Below are 19,614 nucleotides of genomic sequence, written 5' to 3'. Positions count from 1 at the left end.
GGCGCGGGAAGGTCCCCGGGCGCTGGGAGAAGCGTGAGGGGTTTTCTTTAGGGACAAGCGGGTTTGTGTTATGGCCGCTTTTCGGTCAGCACACGATGCCCGAGGAGAGGCGCGCCACCGAGCCGTCCGTACGGCCAGGCCCCGTGTGCGACACCGGCGGCGCTGCAGGGAACGGGCCCTGCCGCCATCGCTGCGCAGCGAGGCAGGACACGGGCCTCTGTAACCCGCGCGGTGATTGGCTCCCGCCGCGCGAACGGGCGGGGCTAAAGGGAACAGCAGAGCTGTGATTGGCCGGAGCGCGGCGGGGCGCTGTATGTGAGCTAGGAGGGGGTTGGGCTAAAGGAGGAGAGCGGCGCTGGTGATTGGCTGCTGCGCGGCGGTGGGCGGAGCGGCAGAGTTGATAAAAGGGGCTTGGCGGGCCGCCTCGCTATATTTCAGTTGTTCCGTTTTCGGCTCCGTCCGTGCCGCTCCCGCTGGTGCTGCCAAGATGTTCGAGGCGCGGCTGGTGCAGGGCTCGGTGCTCAAGCGAGTGCTGGAGGCCCTCAAGGATCTCATCACCGAGGCCTGCTGGGACCTGGGCTCGGGCGGCATCAGCCTGCAGAGCATGGACTCCTCGCACGTCTCGCTGGTGCAGCTCACACTGCGATCGGAGGGCTTCGACACCTACCGCTGCGACCGCAACATCGCCATGGGCGTCAACCTGTCCAGGTCAGCCGGCGGCGGGCTCTCCTGGAGCGCTGCCATGGGGCGGCCGAGCAGGCCCGGCGGGCTGTGGCGCGCAGGGCTGCGGGGGAAAGGGTGTGAGGGGAGATGTGGGGGCGAGGGGCCCTCCGGAGGTGTGAGGGGGTCCCGGGGGCGCTCGGAGCTCCCTCACTCCTTCTCTTTCTCACTCCCCCCGCATTCCCCTCACGGCTCTCGCGCCGTTTTTCGCGGCGCGCGCGGGGCGCGTCGCGGCCGTGACGTCACTGCCGGCGCCAAGTGGCGGGAAAAGGCAGCGCTGGCCGCCATGGCCCCGGGTGGGGAGGCAGTGACAGTGACAGCTTTAAACTCTGCCGCTGTCTGGAAAGGACCCGCGGAACCCTGGGCAGGTGGTGCTTCCTGCCCCGCTGGTCAGCCCCGTGAGGCGCTTCTGGAGTGCTGTGCCCAGCTCTGGGCTGTGCAGCAGAGCAGAGACACGGGGCTCCCGCAGCGGGACAAAGATGAGGGGCCTGGAGCGTGTCCATTATGAGGAAAGGCTGAGGAGACTGCTGAGAGAGGGAAATCATCCCTGTGTATAAATATCCATGAGAGGAGTCAGGATGGATCCAGCCATGGGACAGGAGGAACAGGCAGGAGCTGATCACGGGAGGTTCCACTTCGTGTATGTGGAGGAACTTTGTGGGTGACCAAGCACTGGAAGAGATCAGCCAGAGAGGCTGGGGGGTCTCCCCATACACCCCCTTTCCCTGGTCACTGTGATATCCCATCCCCTCCTGCTCTCAGCTCCCAGCCCCGTGAGTGACCTCCCTTTGTCCCCTGCAGCATGTCCAAGATCCTGAAGTGTGCAGGGAACGAGGACATCATCACCCTGCGGGCCGAGGACAACGCCGACACCCTGGCCCTGGTGTTCGAAGCACCCAGTGAGTGGCATTTGGGAAATCCTTTGTTACTGGGGTGTGTTCAGGCAGCTTCAGGAGCCACAGGGATGCAGGAGGGAGGGAAATGGCAGTGGGCCCTGCAGGAATGGGAGGGGACACCTGACTCTTGGAACAGTCTGGAGACTGAACCTTGATCAAGTTATAAAATACTAAATATTATAAATATTTCCTTTTTGTGAGAGGAAGGCCCTTTCAGGCTGCACACAGATAGGTTTGGCTGTATCCTTCAAGCCTGTAAAAGGCTTTTAGGGCATTCCCAGAGTTCCAGCCCTAAGGGCACAGAGGGAAATCTTACTGCCCTTATTGAGATGGTTGTACCTGGAGGGAGTGGGCAGTGGCAGCAGTCCTGCTGACATTTGTCACTCTGCCATTTGGAGTCACTGAGCTTTGCTTCCCCAGACCAGGAGAAGGTTTCTGATTACGAGATGAAGCTGATGGATCTCGATGTGGAGCAGCTGGGAATCCCAGTAAGTAGCAGCTTGGGTGACTGGTGGCACTGGTGTGGAACTGGCTTCATATCATATCCTGGAACACAACGGTCTTGGGAGCTGGACAGCCCTGGGGCTGCCTGGGTGTCCCTGGGAGTGCCCAGCCCTGGCAGGGTGTCCCTGTGGGTGTCCCTGGGTGTTCCCTGCCCTGCCAGGCTGTCCCTGGGTGTTCCCTGCCCTGCCAGGCTGTCCCTGTGGGTGTCCCTGGGTGTGCCCAGCTCTGCCAGGCTGTCCCTGTGGGTGTCCCTGGGTGCTCCCAGCCCTGCCAGGCTGTCCCTGTGGGTGTCCCTGGGTGCTCCCAGCCCTGCCAGCTGTGCCTGTCCCCAGGAGCAGGAGTACAGCTGCGTGGTGAAGATGCCCTCGGCCGAGTTCGCGCGCATCTGCCGGGACCTGAGCCACATCGGCGACGCCGTCGTCATCTCCTGCGCCAAGGACGGCGTCAAGTTCTCCGCCAACGGCGAGCTGGGCAACGGCAACATCAAACTGTCCCAGACCAGCAACGTGGACAAGGAGGAGGAGGCTGTGAGTGGGGCATGCAGGGCTCAGGGCTCACCTGCAGGGCCGATTCTGTGCCCTGGGGGTTGGAACTGGGGTTGGGAAGGGCCTTTCTGGAGGTCACTGAGTGCCACCCTGCAGTGAGCAGGGACAGCTCCCTGTGGGTTACGGGGTCCCTCGAGGGTTACCCTGGGAGCTGCAGCAGAGCTGGGCAGGTGGGAGCAGCCCTGGTGGCTGTGGCTGAGCTGTGCCAGGGCTCTGTGTTCTTCTCTGCAATCCTCTCCTGCTCACCAGGTCACAATAGAGATGAACGAGCCCGTGCAGCTGACCTTCGCCCTGAGGTACCTCAACTTCTTCACCAAAGCCACCCCCCTGTCCCCCACGGTGACACTCAGCATGTCTGCAGATGTTCCTCTGGGTGAGTGCCTGAGCAGAACTGCAGCTTGAGGCTCTTGAGGCTGGGTTTGCTGTAGAAGCCTCTGAACACCTTTCTTCACTCTCTCCTCAGTTGTGGAGTACAAGATCGCTGACATGGGACACCTCAAGTACTACCTGGCCCCCAAGATCGAGGACCAGCAGGATGGCTCTTAACTGGAGCAGGACTGGGGGCATCTGCTCCTGCCTGGAGGAGCAATTCCAGAGCCTTGGAGCATCCTGGGAGCACTGTAGCCGTGTCTTGTAGATATATTTGTAAATATTTTTCAACTCTCTGTTTTGCTATCCTGGTACCATTGGAAATAGGAAAGCTGAGTTTTTCTAGTCTGTTCCTGTACTCCCAACAATCTCTTGGATGCTGTTGAAGGTGAAATTTTCTACTCCTTTCAGCTGCCGTTGGAGAAGAGGGGCAATATTTAATGGGTCAAGATGTATCCTGGAGTTTCCCCTGTGGAGCTGTAGCTTAGGGTTGCTGTTTTGTTATCCCACGAGTTTATGTGACCTTACTTCATTTATTTTTGAAGCTGATATTCTGATTGAAATTTGGAAAATGAAAATAAAAAATATAATTTCCTGGAGTTTGTCGTGTTTAAATGTGGGTGGGTGAATCGATCCTTTTGAAGCTGTTGTGATGTGCCCTGACTCCCTTGTCAAGGCCCAGAGTTCAGCTCTGGTCACTCAGTGTGGGAGAGGTGCTGGTCCGTTCCCTGGATGTGGCCCTTGGGGACAGGGGTCCGTGCTGCTGGAATTCACGATCCTATAAAGGCTTTTCCCAAGCTCTGCCCGATTTTCAGCACATTATTTGGGAACATCCTGAGGATGACCCCACCGGCTGAGAAGCTGTCCCTGGCGGGTGACAGAGGATGGCACCAGGTGGCAGTGCCGGCCGCGAGCGAGCCCTGCTGCTGCTGCCCGGGAGGGACAATCCCTGCCTGGGCTCCTGCTGGGACCCGCACTCCTGGCCCGTGTCCCCAGGTCCCCCTGGGACAGGGGGCGGTGTCCCCGCCACGGCAGGGCTGGCACTGGGTGGCACTTGAAGGCCCCTCCCAGCCCAAACCATTCCAGGATTTTGGGTTCAGGCGCTGATTTTCAGCTGCCTCCCTTGGGGAGCTGTCTCCAGATCCTTCCCCCTTTACCCTCCAGCAGTTCAGGAGAACGTCTGGCGAGGCACATCCTTCATCCCAGAGTTTCTAACAATTCCTGCTCTCTCCCCTTCACCCGGGGCTGCTCCCGCCGTGCCGAGGCGGCGCCGGGCAGGGGAGGCCGGCCCGGCCCCGCCGTGACCTGGAAGGGAAGCGGCGTCAGCGGCATCAACTTCCCGGGGCCGCGGGGGGAACGGGCGGGGCCGGCATGGAGCGGGCGGGCGGCAGGTACGGGGGGTACCGGGACTGGTACCGGGGGTACCGGGGCTGGGCAGGTACGGGGGGTACCGGGGGTACCGGGACTGGTACCGGGGGTACCGGGGCTGGGCAGGTACGGGGGGTACCGGGGGTACCGGGACTGGTACCGGGGGTACCGGGGCTGGGCAGGTACGGGGGGTACCGGGGGTACCGGGACTGGTACCGGGGGTACCGGGGCTGGGCAGGTACCGGGGGTACCGGGACTGGTACCGGGGCTGGGCAGGTACCGGGACTGGTACCGGGGGGTACCGGGGGTACCGGGGCTGGGCAGGTACGGGGGGTACCGGGGGTACCGGGACTGGTACCGGGACTGGTACCGGGGGTACCGGGGCTGGGCAGGTACCGGGGCTGGGCGGGCCGGGGATTGGGGTGGGCTGAGGTTGGATTCGGGTGGGTTCGGGGTGAGTTCTGGATTTGCGTAGTTTGGGTAGGTTCGGGGTGGATTTGGGGTGCTTTAGGTGGATTTGAGATGGTTTGGGGTGGGTTTGGGTGGGTTCGGGTGGATTTGGGGTGGTTCAGGTGGATTTGGGGTGGTCTGGGTGGGTTCACTTGGATTTGGGGTGGTTTGGGTGCATTTGGGTGCGTTGGAGTGGGTTCAGGTGGACTCGGGGTGCATTGGCGTGTTCTGGGTGGATTTGGGGCATTTTGGGTGAAATTCGGGTGGTTTGGGTGAGTTCTGGTGTATTCAGAGTGGATTTAGAGTATTCTGGGTGGATTTGGGGCGTTTTGGGTGGATTTGGGGTGGGTCCCCTTGTGCTGCTCCCTCTGAGTCACTCCTGCTGTCCCCATGACAGCTCCATCTTGTTCCAGTTTCCAGTGCTTTGCGTTGGTTTTTGTGTTTATTTGTGGTTTTTGTTTGTTTTGGTTTTTTTTCCAAACTTGCTCTCTTGCAACATCTCCTGGTGGTTGAAAAGCTGCTTTGTTTAGCTCTGGTTTGGGTTTGTTTGCTGCTGTCCTGTTCAGAAACAGCCAGAGCTTGGACATGTGTGTTGTGGCAGTGAGAGCTGGGCCATACCTGGGCCCTGCCTGGGAATTTCCAGCTGGTTTGAAGCACAGGCTCTCCCTCATTCCAAACATTGTTCCAGCTGTATCCATCTTGCATTTCAGCCTTCAAATTAAACTCTTAGATCCTCTGTGGGAGAAGTTGTAATTGCTGAAGGGGAACAGAGCTGTGTTGGGGTGGCACAGCCTTGCCAGGGGAGTTTCTCCTCAGAAGCTTCAGTTCTGCCATCCCTGAGTTTCCTCTCCTGTTTTTGCTCCTGCCCTGGCTCCCAGGCTGTAGCTGATGCCCAGGCCCCCCTGGCACGATGCCGTCGAGGACCAATCTCTCTGCTGGGATCCCCAGTAGCAAAGTCAAATATTCCAAACTCTCCAGCACCGATGATGGATACATTGACCTGCAGGTAAAACTGGGGAAGGGAGCTGTGAGACCACAGCCTGGCTTTGCACAGGCAGCTGCTTCTCATGTGTCCCTGTGCAGCTCAGAGAGGGCCAAAGCCAGGAGGGCTAACCCTGAATCTAACCCTAAATCTAACCCTAATCCTGGGCCCTTTCCCTCTGGGAAGCCTAAAGATCCTTCCTGGGAACAAGGCTGGGAGCAGGGGCTGGCCCAGCAGGGTCTCCATGGGCAGAATTCCTCCTGGAGGGCACTTCTGGAGCAGAATTTTGTGCCAGCTGTGGGAGGGGAGCCGTGCCGAGTTCAGCTGTTCGATGTTTGGGTTTTTCCATCCAGTTCAAGAAGAGCCCACCCAAAATCCCCTACAAGGCCATCGCGCTGGCTGTGGTGCTCTTCATGATCGGGACCTTCCTCATCATCATCGGAGCCCTGCTGCTGGCAGGGTACATCAGCAAAGGGGTGAGTGCTTCAGACACCCCTGGCACTGCCCTCAGAGCTGCCCCCAGCCCTCAGGGGACATCAGGGGACAGCAAACAGCCTCGGGTCACACCAGGGCAGGCTTCAACTCCAAATTAGCAAAGGTTTGATGTGGGAAGGCCTGGCAAGAGCTGCAGTGGTGCAGTCCCCATCCCTGGCAGGGTTCAGAATGTGAGCATGTGGCACACACGTGGGCCAGGGGTGACCCTGGGGCTGCTTGATGACCTTGAAGGTCTCCTCCAGCCTCAAGGGTCCTGTGAGCATGGTCAGTGTAGAACTTCAGAGCCACAGGCACTGAGCAGGGAATGGGTTCTCACCACGGCCCGGCTGGGCCGGGCACCTCCAAGGGGGCTGAGTGTCCCTGGGGAGGTCCCATCCCTGTCCTGCAGAGATCTCAGCCCGTGCAGGGCCAGGAGGAGCTGCCAGACCCCGTGTGGGCACAGCCACACCTCCCCATCTGGCTGGGGCTGATCCAGGGATCTGCTCCTGGCTGCTTCTCTCCTGCACCCTGTGCTGCGGGCTCGGGCGCTTGGCAGCTCAGCTCTGCCTTATCTCTGGCAGCAGAGCAGCTCTGGGGCTATCAGCAGCACTGCAGGCACAGCTGCCAGCCCTGCTGCACTTCCAGGGGTCCCTGGTGAAGGATGGGGTCCCTGGTGAAGGATGGGGTCCCTGGAGGGTTCCTGCAGCAAGCATTAAGGGCTCAGCCTGCTGACAGCTGAGATATTTCTGGTGGAAGATGGGTTTTTATTTCTTCACCTTGGGGATGCATCACAGAACCACGGGATGGTTTGGGTTCAAAGAACCTTCCAGATCACCTCATTCTGAGAATTCATTCACATCTCCAGGCAACCTTCCCCCAGAGCAGGCAGGGTGTGAGAGGGAGGAGAGCCCCTCACAGAGATACCACTGGGGTGCCTTGGGAAGGCTGGGCTAGAGCAGAGTTCCAGAATAAAGCTGGGATTCATTCAAAGGATCTCCTCCATGGATCCACCTTGGGCAGCACAGGAGCCCAGCCAGGGCTGCACCCAAGATCAACCAAAATGGTCCCAAAAGGGACAACTGGTCATGAGGTCTGTCACTTTTATAAGTTCTGCTCCATGTGCATATTGGAGTTACTTATCCAATTATAGCTTTAGGTTATGAAGTCCCATCCTTGTTTTTCCTTCTTCATTCCACGTTGTTTCTGCTCTTGGGCCTGAGCTTTGGGTGGTTGTCCTTGGTCCCCAGCTCGAGAAGGAATTGCTTTGTCTCCCTACCCTGTGAGGAGCTCTTACAACACTTAACCTAAAGCTCAGAACTGCACACTAAAGCAGCACAGGAGCTGAAAATACCAAAGTTAAAGCTGAAAATACCAAAGTTAAAGCTGAAAATACCAAAGTTAGAGCTGAAGAATACCAAAGTTAGAGCTGAAAACACCAAAGTTAAGGCTGAAAACACCAAAGTTAAGGATGAAAACACCAAAGTTAAGGCTGAAAATACCAAAGTTAGAGCTGAAAACACCAAAGTTAAGGCTGAAAATACCAAAGTTAGAGCTGAAAACACCAAAGTTAAGGCTGAAAACACCAAAGTTAGGGCTGAAAACACCAAAGTTAGAGCTGAAAACACCAAAGTTAGAGCTGAAAATACCAAAGTTAGGGCTGAAAACACCAAAGTTAGAGCTGAAAAATACCAAAGTTAGAGCTGAAAACACCAAAGTTAAGGCTGAAAACACCAAAGTTAAGGCTGAAAACACCAAAGTTAGAGCTGAAAACACCAAAGTTGGAGCCGAAGGCATCCCCAGCCCTGTGCCCCTGTCCCTGCAGGAGACTGACCGGGCCATCCCCGTGCTGATCATCGGCATCCTGGTGTTCCTGCCCGGCTTCTACCACCTGCGCATCGCCTACTACGCCTCCAAGGGCTACCGGGGCTACTCCTACGACGACATCCCCGACTTCGACGACTGAGCTGCTCATTAACCCCGCCCTAATTAGGCCGCTCGGAGCCGGCAGTTCCCCTGCGTGCCGCCCGGGCACGGCTGCTGCTGCTGCTGCTGCTGCGTGTCCCGGCCTGGAGGCGCTGCAGGTTTTCCAGTTTGGGGGTGGGGGCTGCAGCCCGGAATTGACCAAAAGGAATTGCAAAGAACTTGGGATTTGCGGGATTTTGTTTTTTCCTCCTCTCGGGGTTGCATAATTCCGCTCGCTGGGAAGCTCTTCCTGGGCGAGGCAGTCCTTGCAGTTTTCCAAAAATAGAGCAGCTGGTTTCAGCAGCAGATCCTTGTTTTTTCTCTAAGTGTTTGCTAGAGTTTAATTTAGCTTTCCATGAGATTGTGGTTATTGTTGGGTTACCTTTGCAGCCAGGCCATCATTAAATTCTCCTTTTGCTCTCTGTCCATCAGAAACGCTTCCAAACCACTGGTCCTGGAGTAAATAAAGTCTGATGAGGGGGGAAAGCAGCACTTGCAGGAGGTGATTTCCACACAGTGCATGGGCTCCAGAGCCCCCTGCCAGCCTGGCTCATTTCCCCACAAACTCATTTCCCCAAGCCAGCTTTCCCTGTGCTGCTGTTGGCAAAACGTGCTTGTCCTTCACAGGGACTGCTGTGGAGTCTGCCTGAAGGACTGGAACCCACACTCAAGTGTTTAAATACCAAAACTCTTGGGCTTGACTGCTGTGGGTATTGGAGACACTTGAACTGCAGCTGTGCATCCTTTGGAGTCCTCTGGTCCTTGTGTAGATAATTTGCTGTGCAGACCTGCCCAGGGCAGTGAAGAGAAGTTCTGTGTGCAGTTGGTGCTGACCAAAGCCCCTCTGGATTGCTCGGTGCCATTCAGGGAGCACAGAGCGATGGCTGTGCTGCTGTGAGGGCAGAGCAGGCTGTCTCCTGCTGCCCTGCACAACCAGCAGCAGTGCTGGGGGATGCATTTACCATGAATAAAGTTCTGGATTCTCTGCAACCACAAGTTTGTCCTTCCCACCTTCACGGGTGTCAGAGTGCACTACAAACTGGGCTTTGGCTGCTCTGGGGTGAGGGGGCACAGCTGGAACAGCCCCAGCAGTGTCAGGCTGCACAAGGCACTCCACAGCTGCCCTGAGCCCCAGGTGGGTGGAACATTCCAGAAGGAGGGGGCAGGAGTGACTGGCAGTGCAGAGCAGACCCATGGAGGTGTCCACTCCTCAGGGCTGAACAAACACCTTGCTCTGAACTCCTACAATTGCCTTTTTTCCTCCCTCAGTGCTCCAGATTAAACCCAAACCCTGAGCCAAGATGGTTTGTTTAACCCCTCACTTGTCTGCACTCCCCTGAGTGAGGGGGTATTTGATGCTCCTCCCAGCACTCTGAGGAAGAACTAGTGCAATTGTTCATTCAGGATCTCCCTTTCCATCTCTGGAGGCTCCCTCCCTGCTGCCAGCCCCAGCTGGGGAGGGACAGGGGACAAGGGACACAGGAGGTGCTGGCAGCAGCTGGAATGTGTCAATGACAGCAGGCCCAAACCGTGAGTCAGCCTCTCTTGGGGGACAAGAACCTGCGATTATTTGGGTTTCCTTTAGCAGGGAGGGGACATCACCCAGCCCTAGGACCTCCCTGGCCTCCCAACCATGCAGACACCTCTGGTTTCCCCCTCCCAGCTCAGAGCAGTCCTGCCTTCCCTTCCTGCCTTCTCAACCTGATGAAAATGAAGGATTTTTGCCCTTTTCCCAGGGCTCTGTGCTGAGCCAGCTGTGCTTCCCTGCTCCCACTCCTGTGTCCTGTGTGGAATGTGGATGTGCACGTGCACAGCAGTTCCTCTCCCCTTCCTGAGCACAAAAGCAGCCTGAGGATCTTTAGGAATGCTGGATTTGTCTAAAAATAGTCCAGACAGTCCAGCAAGGCCATGACAGAGCCTCCCCAGAGAGCTGCCTTTGTTCTGTGGTGGAGCCAAGGGTCATGGGCAGGGAAAACTCGATTGTTGATTGGAAATGATTGTTTGCAGTTATTGACCTGCCTGCCTGGCTGCTCTGGGCTCAGGCAGACGTGGCTTGTGCTGATTCAGGATTGTTACCCTGAGGCCTCTCCTGCCCTGCTCTGCTGTGTCTAGGAAGGTGTAAGGAGCTGCTTTTAACTGGAAGTAAGGCAGTTCCTGGGAGCTGTTCCGTGGCCTGCATGGACAGAGCTTTCTCCTGGTAAGAATCAGGAAGTGACATTTCCTTCCTGCACAGTGCACTTGGGCAGGATTCTGAGCCAGGCTGCTCTCCTCACCCCTGGGGCAGCACAGAGGGGCCTCCCTCCCACAGCCACGGGATCCCTGCAGAGCCTTTCCTGCAGCTCCAGGGAGGAACAAAACTGGGCTGGATCCTGAGAGGACTTGCAGCTCCTGTGAAACAGCAGGGTTGGCACTGAAGCAAAAATTCTGGGGAGGAATCACCGTTTCATCCTGGGATGTTAAATCAAAGGGCAGCAAATCCACTAGTCACCACTAATTAATTTTGTTTTGAAATATTTACTTGGGCTGAAGTAGTAGCTGCTCTTAAGTCTTTAAAGGATTAGCTGCCTGCTACTCTTTCCTGCCTGCAACCATTTATTTAAGCTGTTGCTGCAAATCATGCTGTTAACCTGTCAGGAGAGGTTTTAACCTTCCTTCTCTTGTCAGTGGGAAATGCCTGCTGCAGATGGCCCTGCTGATGTGACAGAAATTAAACATCCAGTCAGGTCCTCTGGGCTCTTTTCCCAGCTCCTTCAAGGAAAGGCAAGACAGAAAATGCATGTAGTGATAATTGTCTGCATCACAGGGAGCTGGAAAGGCTGAGGAGGGGCTGGGAGGAGTTTAGGGAACATCAGCTGGTGATGCAGGAGCATCAGTTCCTGAGCCAAAGCCTGTGTGGCAAAGGAAATGCTCTGGATCTAGAACAAATCCTCAAGGAAAACTGAGAACTCACCTCAGCAGGGATCATTTCTTACTCTCAGGCAAGAGTTTAGTGTAAAAGGGAAAGATTCAGGTCCTTTAACATACAAATACTAATTAGCATCACCATACAATTTTCTAGCAGTTTTCATGAATGTGTCATTAGGAGAAGTCTGCCAGCTCCTATAATCCTCATTTTCCTCGTCTTTCAACACTCACAGCCCATAGCACAGCATGACCTCTTCCCTGCTATTTTGGGTGGTTCTTTTCCAGACAAATGCCTTATTTTCTCTGTATTTGATACTGAAGGTCAAGAGAATCCTCTCTGCCTTTTATTGCACAAGAACAGAGGAAGGATTGTAACAGGGCCAGTGCAAATGTGTGCCTAAAAATAAACCAGTGGATGGTCTCCAGCTTCAAACACAAAAAGGGTATTTGTGGAGGTCTCTCTTTGTTGGGTGATCGAGTTTCAGATCACTGAGGAGACAATTCAAAGTTCAGCTCACAAGCAGCTCGTGATGGTTTAATCCTCCCCATGAAACAAAGGCAACTCTTGGACTTGGATCCACCCTGAGGCCCTGGAGCTGGCAGAGGCTCCCTCTGGATGGATCATCCCTGGGCCAGGGCAGTGCTGGGCTGCTCCCCCGGGCTGCTGCCTCCCACCCTGGCCATGGGGCTGGGGCTGCAGAGGCTCAGGCAGGCCCACAGCCCCTCTGCCACCTCTGCTGGAGACAATTCGAGGGGCCAGAGCTTGCAGAACGCTGCAGTGACACTGCTTGGCAGCAATTAGGAATAGCAGAGAGGTGGCACTTCAGGCAGGGAAGGGGTTAACCAGCTACAGGGCAGTTTTGGGGGAGGGGTTTGAGTTCATTGTTCCAGGCTCTCTGTGGAGTTTTGTCCTTTCATCTCCGATTCTTGGTTCCCATCCCTTCCTGTGTTGTTCCTGCTGGGCCTCTCAGGGCACGGCTGTGCCCTCACCTGGGAGCAGGAGCACACAGCAGAGCTATAAACAGAGAGCCTGGCCACCTGTGGCAGCCCTGCTGCTCTAACTGCCACCCTGCACTGCTGTGACAGGCCCTGCTCCAGCTGCCAGGGCAGGCAGGACTGCAGGGAGCCCCCACACTCAGTGCCAGAGCTGGCCCTGCCCTGGAGCTCTGGGCTCAGGTCTCCCTCTGCTTTGCCTGTGTGTGTGTGTGACCATTCCTGGTGTCTGCCCAGTGGGGTTTGGGCACTCAGGTTCAGCTTTGCAGAGGGCTCCTGGTCCCATTCATGCCTCAGTACCCTTTGTTTCTTTTGCCCTGTGCAGGGGCTGGCGTGTCTGTGTCCCTCCTGATGTCACCGTGTGCTGCTGCTATGTGCTCACACGAGGGATTACATGAGTCACAGGGTAAAAGTGACCCAAGCCCTCCACCCTTGCTCTCTGAGGCACGATTTGCAGTGGGTGAAAGCAGGGACTGTGTCTGCTCTCACTCACAGGGATGAGTAAGCAGCACCAGGCACTGCTGCCCGTGCTGTGCAAAGGACCTCTTTTATTCTGTGCTATAAAATTCCTCTAATGGACTTCAGAATGATTTAGTGCACCATGTCCACCTCATTTTGGAAGCAGTTTAAGTGGGAATGAGCTGCTCTGGTCCTGCCTATCCAGATCTGCCCCCAGCAGCTGCTCTTTATTCCCAGAGCTTTGAGCAGCCCCACGTGAACGTGACACAAGGTGACAAATCCCAGCTGGTCTCCCCCTTGGAGACCATCCCTGCAGATCCCTCAGGGCTGATCTGATGGGGAGAAGATCCAATGGAACAGAACTCCAGGGTGAGTGTGCCCAGGAGAGCAAAACCATGGGGAGCCATCAGCCCTGGGCTCCTGCCGTGCCTCTGAGCCAGATGTGGCTCCAGAGACTCAGCATCTGGACAAGGAGAGAGCCCTGCAGGAGAGCAGAGCAGACAGGCAAACACTGGCTGCTCTCCTGCCAGGACTGCAGGGCTCATCTCAGGAGCTTTTGGGAAGCAGCCTGGGGATGAACTCGGAGAGGTGACTCAGCCCATCTCCTCCTCCTCCTCCTGCTCCTGTCAAACACGGGCACTGCCCTGACTCAGCAAGTGAAATCTCATTTCTTGGTACAGCCCTGAGGTCCCAGCCACAACAGCAGCAAGGAAATTGCCTTCTGCAGAGCACAGGCTGTCCAGCTGAGTTAGCATCACTGGGAGCACTCTGGAGCACTCTGGACTCCTGACAGCTTGGGATGAACGTCCCGTGGGAGAAGAAGAGGACCTGGGATGGGTTGTTTGTACTCTCCTGGTTGTTTGTACTCTCCTGGTTGTTTCTATCTCCTGGTTGTTTGTACTCTCCTGGTTTTTTGCATCTCCTGGTTGTTTCTATCTCCTGGTTGTTTGTATCTCCTGGTTGTTTCTATCTCCTGGTTGTTTGCACTCTCCTGGTTGTTTCTATCTCCTGGTTGTTTGCATCTCCTGGTTGTTTGCACTCTCCTGGTTGTTTGTACTCTCCTGGTTGTTTCTATCTCCTGGTTGTTTGTACTCTCCTGGTTGTTTCTATCTCCTGGTTGTTTGCATCTCCTGGTTGTTTGCACTCTCCTGGTTGTTTCTATCGCCTGGTTGTTTGCATCTCCTGGTTGTTTGCATCTCCTGGTTGTTTGCACTCTCCTGGTTGTTTGCATCTCCTGGTTGTTTGCACTCTCCTGGTTGTTTGCACTCTCCTGGTTGTTTGCACTCTCCTGGTTGTTTCTATCTCCTGGTTGTTTGCATCTCCTGGCTCTCACAACCTCCTCTGCACTTCCAAACCATTTTGCAAACCCAAACCCAGAGGAAGGTCCCCTCTCTCCAAAAGCTGCCAGAGGGCAAACCCCCGTGAGAGGAGCAGCAGGGTCCCAGCAGCGCTGCAGCCCCGCCGATCTCCCGCCCTGCTCACCCACTGCTTTATTCAGGACTCAATTCAGGCGCTGCTGGCGCTCCCCGCAGGCACAGCAGGGGCTCAGCCGCGTGGGTCGCTGGCTGGAGCCGCCGTAATTTGAGAACTTGGCCCGAGATGCTCGGACCGAAGGCTCTCTTTGCTACCGAGAGCACTCTGCACTAATTAAACTTGGTAACAATTCTCCTGCATTTTGCAGGTGACAAACCGGGGGTTGGGCACGGCTGGCAGGGCCCATCTGGGTTCTGAGAAATAAACTTTTTTTTTTTTTTTTCTGAGAAAGAAACGCGTTGTTTCTCCACCTGACACTGCGGGGAACAGCAAGTCAGGGGTGTCCCCGAGATAATGAAAGATCCCTGTGGGTCGGGAGCTCCCCACCAGCTGCTGGAGGTGGCATTTTAACCAAGGGCTGCTCACATTTGCTTTCCTCACCTCAGAGTGAAGCTCAGGGTCTGCCCAGCTGCTCCCTCAGTCACCATTCCATATTCCAGAGGGAAAAGCAAAGGCAAAAACCCCCCACTGTTGGTTGTTCATTTTTGGGGGATAATTTGTGGGAGTGTCCACTCACCTCCTAGGCCGCTGTTGAATTAGCAGGGGTTTCATTTTTATTTTGTGTAATCCAGTGGAAGATATTCCTGTTATCCACAAACAGGAGTGCTGGGTTCTTCTTCATTGCTGGACTCCATCTGTGGGATTCACACAGAATGTTATTCATCTAATGCAACAGGAAATTTAAGAGGAGAAAGGACTGAAAAAGGCTTTACAGGGTTTGAGCCCATGTTCTGGGGGGTCTAGCTGTGTCAAATTCAATTCCTGGAGCACTAAATCCAGCTTCATCATCCTGCCCTGGCTTGTCCTTGGGATTATCAGGACCCTGAGGTCTTTATCTGTTACATTTCCATCTGACTGATGTGTTTTCTCTGGCTGTACTTCCCTCTGCCACCTTTCCCCCGGGGAGGGCAGCTTGGAAAACTGTAACACCCCAAAATAAAACAGAGCTGAGTCCCTGTCCCTGATCCCGAGCACGGGGGGACACTGAGCACGCACAAACTCCTGTCAACAGCACAGCCTACATCGATGTGACATCACTAAATGTCCCTCCTGTCACCTCCCCACCCTGCCTAACAAAGGCTTTTAAGGTTTAAAAGCTGCACTGAAGTCTGTGCCTACATTTGGGATAAGGCCAGGTATCGAATAATGCCCAGGATCAATACCCACAATCAAGCACTGTGCCTCAGCCCTGCCCTCTGCAGTTCTCCATATGTCTCACTGCAAAAACCTTTTAGAAGCTTAACCAGGAGAGTGTTGCAGTGAACGTGGGGAAAAAAAAATGGGAGGATAAGCACAAATGCTCCAGAGGCCTGGCAGGGTCTCTGGTCTTAAAGTAAGCTCCTGGTTTTAATGGGATCAGATGAAACCCTCTTGGTGGAGGGGGGACAGCTGGTGAACAAACACCCCCAGCGTTCCTGCTGCCAAACACTGCACAGACAGCAGCGCTGGAAAAAGGACCCAAAGGATCAACAGAGAGCTGCAGGTCTGGGTGAAACAGGGTCCACTTGGGGAGCACTTCGCCCTCGACTCGGGGCTGCACCTCGATTACACAGCAGCAGGGCTGGGGAGAGAGCCCAGCACGGGTCAGTGTCTCCTCAAGGACAGCCAGGGCCAGGAGGAAGGGCAGAATCAGCTGAGGGGCTCGGCCCTGGCTGCCCACAGCAGCCCTGAGCAAGGGAAGGAGCCACGAGCTGACATGTCTGAGAACTGCACGTTCTGGGAAGGGCAGGACACAAATCAGAGCGAGTTAACGCTGGCAGAGGCCATTAGGGATGTCAGATGTTGCCGAGAGGGACGTGAGAGAGGCACAGTCCAGAGCTGGCTACCAGAGCTGCAGACGTCAGCAGAGCCTGAAAACACCCAGCTCTGTGGGCTGGGAGGGGGGTGTGCCACATTTGTGCCACATTTGTGCCACATTGGTCCTGGCCCCCACCAGAAAACTGTAAATCTCAGAAAAATGGTGTTTGCAGATGTGGTAGAGGTCCCTCATCTTTTAGGGGACGCAGCTTAGTCTCCTCTGGTATAACAGGGGAGATTTAGGTTGGCCATCAGGAGGAATTTCTTTACAGAAAGGGGGATTAGACATTGGAATGGGCTGACCCTGGAGGTGTTTAAGGAATGTGGCACTCAGTGCTCCAGTCTCCTTGGGATGGTGATGCTTTGGCACAGGCTGAGCTTGACCTCAGAGGTCTTTTCCCACCTAAATGATTCCATGATTCTTTTGCTCCTCCCTAAACTCACTCTCCAATTGTAAAAGTTGGAGTTTTCCTAAAAGATAATAATTAAAAATAAACAAAATTCCAAAAAGAAACCACAAAGCAAAGCCCCAAGAGGGCCAGGGCTGGGGGCACCTAATGAGCATATTTTCCTAGGGGCTGGAGAGGGATCCCTAGGTGAGGGGCCCAAGAGGCTTTGTTTGGGGATCTGATCGATATCCATCGATATCCATCGATATCCATCGATATCCATCAATATTCATCAATATCCATGGATATCCATCAATATCCATCGATATCCATCGATATCTGCAGGGAGGTGTTGGAGATGGAGCAGGCTCTGCTCCCTGGGGCCCAGCAGTGGGACGAGAGGCAATGGGCAGAAACTGAGGCAGGGAATGTTTTACCTGGACACGAGGAAGAACTTTGCTGTGCCGGTGACCAAGCACTGATTCCTAGAACCGGAATAACAGAGTTACACAATCTCTGATTTGGAAGGGACCCACTGATCCAACTCTCAGCCTTGCCCAGCACATCCCGACAATCCCACCATGCTCCTGAGTCTTGTCCCATCCCTCCTGGAACTCTGCCATCCCTGAGGCCATGACCATTCCCTGGGGAGCCTGTTCAGTGCCCCACTGCCCAGACAGGCTGTGGAATGTCCCTCACCAGTGATATTCCAAACCCGTCTAGACACAATCCTGTGCCATGTGCTCTGGGATGCCCCTTCCTGAGCAGAGGCTGGACCAGACACCCCACTGCAGTTCCTTCAAACCCGCCCCATTCCGTGACTCTGCATTTGTGTCCTTCACGCATAAACCCTTCACACATCTCTGCAGCTGGAGCCTTCTCACCCTCAGGGAACACGCGGCTGTTTCCCCCCGTCGAGCACCGGGCCCGCCATGGCGGCCGAGCCCTGAGGGAGCGGGGCCGGGGCCGCGCCATCTTGTCGGGGGCGGAGGAAGCGCCCGTCCCGCCCCGTGCTCTGCCTGCCGGGGCCGCCCGGCCCCGCCGCACTCGCCGCGGAGACCGAGCGGAGCGGAGCCGCAGCCCCCAGCGCCATTGCCGCCCTCAGCCCGCCATGGCAGGTGAGCCCGTCCTCCCGCTGCCGCCCTGAGGGAGCAGCCCTGAGGGAGCGCTTCCGCGCCGCGCTCTGCCCGCCGCGCTCTGCCCGCCGCGCTCTCCCCGCCGCGCTCTCCCCGCCGCGCTCTCCCCTCAGCGCTTCCCCGCCGCGCTCTCCCCGCCGCGTTCTCCCCGCCGCGCTCTCCCCTCAGCGTTCCTCCCTCAGCGCTTTCCGCCCCTCACCTCCCGCCCGCTGTCAGCTCCGTGCCGGCCCCGCATCCCCGCCGCTCGCCCTTCGCTGCCGCGGGCCGGAGGGTTCGCGGCTCCCCGCAGCCTCCACCATGTTCACCGGCCGCGCTTCACCTTGGCCGCAGCGCCGTCCGCACCTCTGCGCTCCTCCTCTCCCTTTCATTTCGCGTTTGCGGGTTAAATAAATAAATAAATAAATAAATAAATAAATAAATAAATAAATGCCTTTCCCGTGCTCCGCGCCGGCGTGTGCTGGCTCGGCAGCGTCTCCAGGGGATGGGGAAGGGGCGCGGGGGATGCTCGGGGTGGCACCTGCGGCGGGGCCACCTGCCCGGCCGGCAGCGCCGCTCGGGCATCCATCCCGGGGTGGGGTCTTCTTCTCTCTGTGCCGCTGAGGTCATTATTTTTTTTTTTTTTTAATTATTTTTTTTCCCTTTAATCGGAGACAAAATGGGTGGCAGAGCCGTAAGCTTGCGGATGGGATGGAGAAATGCAGGTTAATTCTCCCCTGGTCCTGAAGGGGTGGCCTCGCTCTTCCTTGATCCTGTTCTCGTGATATGCGTTAAAGCTTTTTTTCCCCCTCTTTTAAAAAAATATTTATTTGCCTTTTTATTTTTCAGTGCACATCGAGGCAGGAAATATTTAAATTTTCTGGTTTTAACTTGCAAGCCCCGTTCGATATCGTGTGTGGTTTTCTTTTGTTTTAAGGTACATTTGGGTAGGAAGAAGTGATGTAGGTAGTGCAGGAAAATGCCTGAACAAAGCTTCTTGCAAGCCTTTTAGGGTTCCTAGAATAAGGACTGAACACTACCATGCATTCCTGTTATTGGTGGCTTTAACCTTTTTTTCCATAAAAGCTGGGAATGAGGCAGAGGCTTTACAGTTCTATTCCCATCCCTTCATTTTGGAGCCGTCGTTGTCATTTTGTCCGCAGGGGAGAGCATCCCTTGAGGCACTTCGGGGCTCTCCTGGCCAGGTGAGTGCGGGCTGGGCTGACCCCAAAGGCAGCAGCAGAGCCGGTGGAAGGAAGGTTCTGGCAGGGAAGGAAATCCCCCGAGGTGTTTAGGAGAAGGTAAAGACCTGGCCTGTTCATTTTTTCCGCCTTGTCATTTCCCACGCGCAGCTGACTCTTGGTGTGAGTTCAGTGCCAGGTAAATGCCAGGCCCCCTGTTGCTGATGAGCTTTAATTCTCAATAAAAACACCAAATGCTCTGTATTCATAGGGAGCATAATATGTCTGCGTGTCCTCACTGCAGTGTAGCACTGCCAGGCTTGAGCAGGCTTTAAATTACCCGGTTTAAGCTTGAAAAAAGAACTGGTTTGGGTAGTGTTTTTCCTGGCAGGTGGAGTTTGGTGCAGGCTCGAAGTGGAGAAGCAGAACAAATGCTGGAGTGCTGAGCAGCTGATGGGCTGCACGGTGCCAGAGGCAGGCTTAACTGCACGCCTTGTCTGCCAGGTGATCTCAGTGTAGATAAAGGATTATTGCAGCAAGGAGCTCAGGTTAGCAAAGTGGAAAATAATCTGGAGATGTGTGGAACAATTGGATTTAGTTGATGAGCTCTTGTACCCCTACTCCTAGCTCCCAGTCATGATCCAGATACCTTGAAATTAGAGCAGTGTTAACATGGAGATGCACTGAAACAAATTCAACATTGGGCTAGCAAGGAGGTTAAACAGACCCTGAGATTTTTATCATGGATTTAAACAAGCCTTTGGTTTAGTCGGGATGTAAAGAGGACCTGAAAATGTCGTGTCAGAGCCCTGGGGACAAGAGGAGATCACGCTGGGCTTCTCAGGGGTGGGTGGTGCTCCTGCTGAGGCTTAACAGGCTGAAATCAAATGGTTTAAAATCCATCCCAGTGTGGTACTGGGCTGTAAGCCCTGCCCTGAGCCAGGCTTAGCTTTGCTGAACTCTCTGGAAGCGCACA

At 55.5% G+C, this 19,614-nt stretch overlaps 3 protein-coding genes and 1 long non-coding RNA gene across 7 annotated transcripts in view; 3 read left to right on the top strand and 1 right to left on the bottom strand.

Moving 5' to 3' along the window:
* The first annotated feature begins 8 nt into the window (after positions 1-8).
* Positions 9-3,633, top strand: PCNA (proliferating cell nuclear antigen). The gene is made up of 6 exons (XM_054650641.2): positions 9-708; positions 1,522-1,619; positions 2,037-2,104; positions 2,453-2,647; positions 2,915-3,038; positions 3,129-3,633. Exons 1-6 carry the CDS (start codon positions 488-490, stop codon positions 3,209-3,211), a joined length of 789 nt encoding a protein of 262 aa, XP_054506616.1. The 5' UTR covers positions 9-487; the 3' UTR covers positions 3,212-3,633.
* Positions 3,634-4,199: 566 nt separating this feature from the next.
* Positions 4,200-9,260, top strand: TMEM230 (transmembrane protein 230). The gene is made up of 4 exons (XM_054650800.2): positions 4,200-4,425; positions 5,731-5,858; positions 6,188-6,310; positions 8,131-9,260. The coding sequence occupies exons 2-4, from the start codon at positions 5,763-5,765 to the stop codon at positions 8,269-8,271; spliced, it is 360 nt and encodes a 119-aa protein (XP_054506775.1). The 5' UTR covers positions 4,200-4,425; positions 5,731-5,762; the 3' UTR covers positions 8,272-9,260.
* Positions 7,392-18,200, bottom strand: LOC129131791 (uncharacterized). 4 transcript variants are annotated; one of them, XR_013185588.1, is made up of 5 exons: positions 17,999-18,200; positions 17,681-17,842; positions 16,783-16,830; positions 14,677-14,794; positions 7,392-12,164 (listed from the first exon to the last, which is right to left on the bottom strand). It is a non-coding gene; the product is annotated as an uncharacterized LOC129131791 (long non-coding RNA). The 4 variants fall into 4 exon arrangements; XR_013185586.1 differs by lacking the exon at positions 17,999-18,200 and having other exon boundaries at positions 17,681-17,966; XR_008535735.2 differs by lacking the exon at positions 17,999-18,200 and having other exon boundaries at positions 7,392-7,585; positions 17,681-17,965.
* The window catches only part of SLC23A2 (solute carrier family 23 member 2), a 53,954-nt gene continuing 51,672 nt past the window's right edge, over positions 17,333-19,614 (top strand). Inside the window, exon 1 of the mRNA XM_054650798.2 lies at positions 17,333-17,463. The gene's annotated coding sequence lies outside the window, so the exon portion shown is untranslated. The remainder of the gene's footprint in view (positions 17,464-19,614) is intronic.

Source organism: Agelaius phoeniceus, chromosome 30, assembly GCF_051311805.1.
Source record: "Agelaius phoeniceus isolate bAgePho1 chromosome 30, bAgePho1.hap1, whole genome shotgun sequence".
Lineage (NCBI taxonomy): Eukaryota > Metazoa > Chordata > Aves > Passeriformes > Icteridae > Agelaius > Agelaius phoeniceus.
The sequence above is the reverse complement of the archived record's forward strand: the minus strand, read 5'-3'. Positions and strand labels throughout refer to the sequence as shown.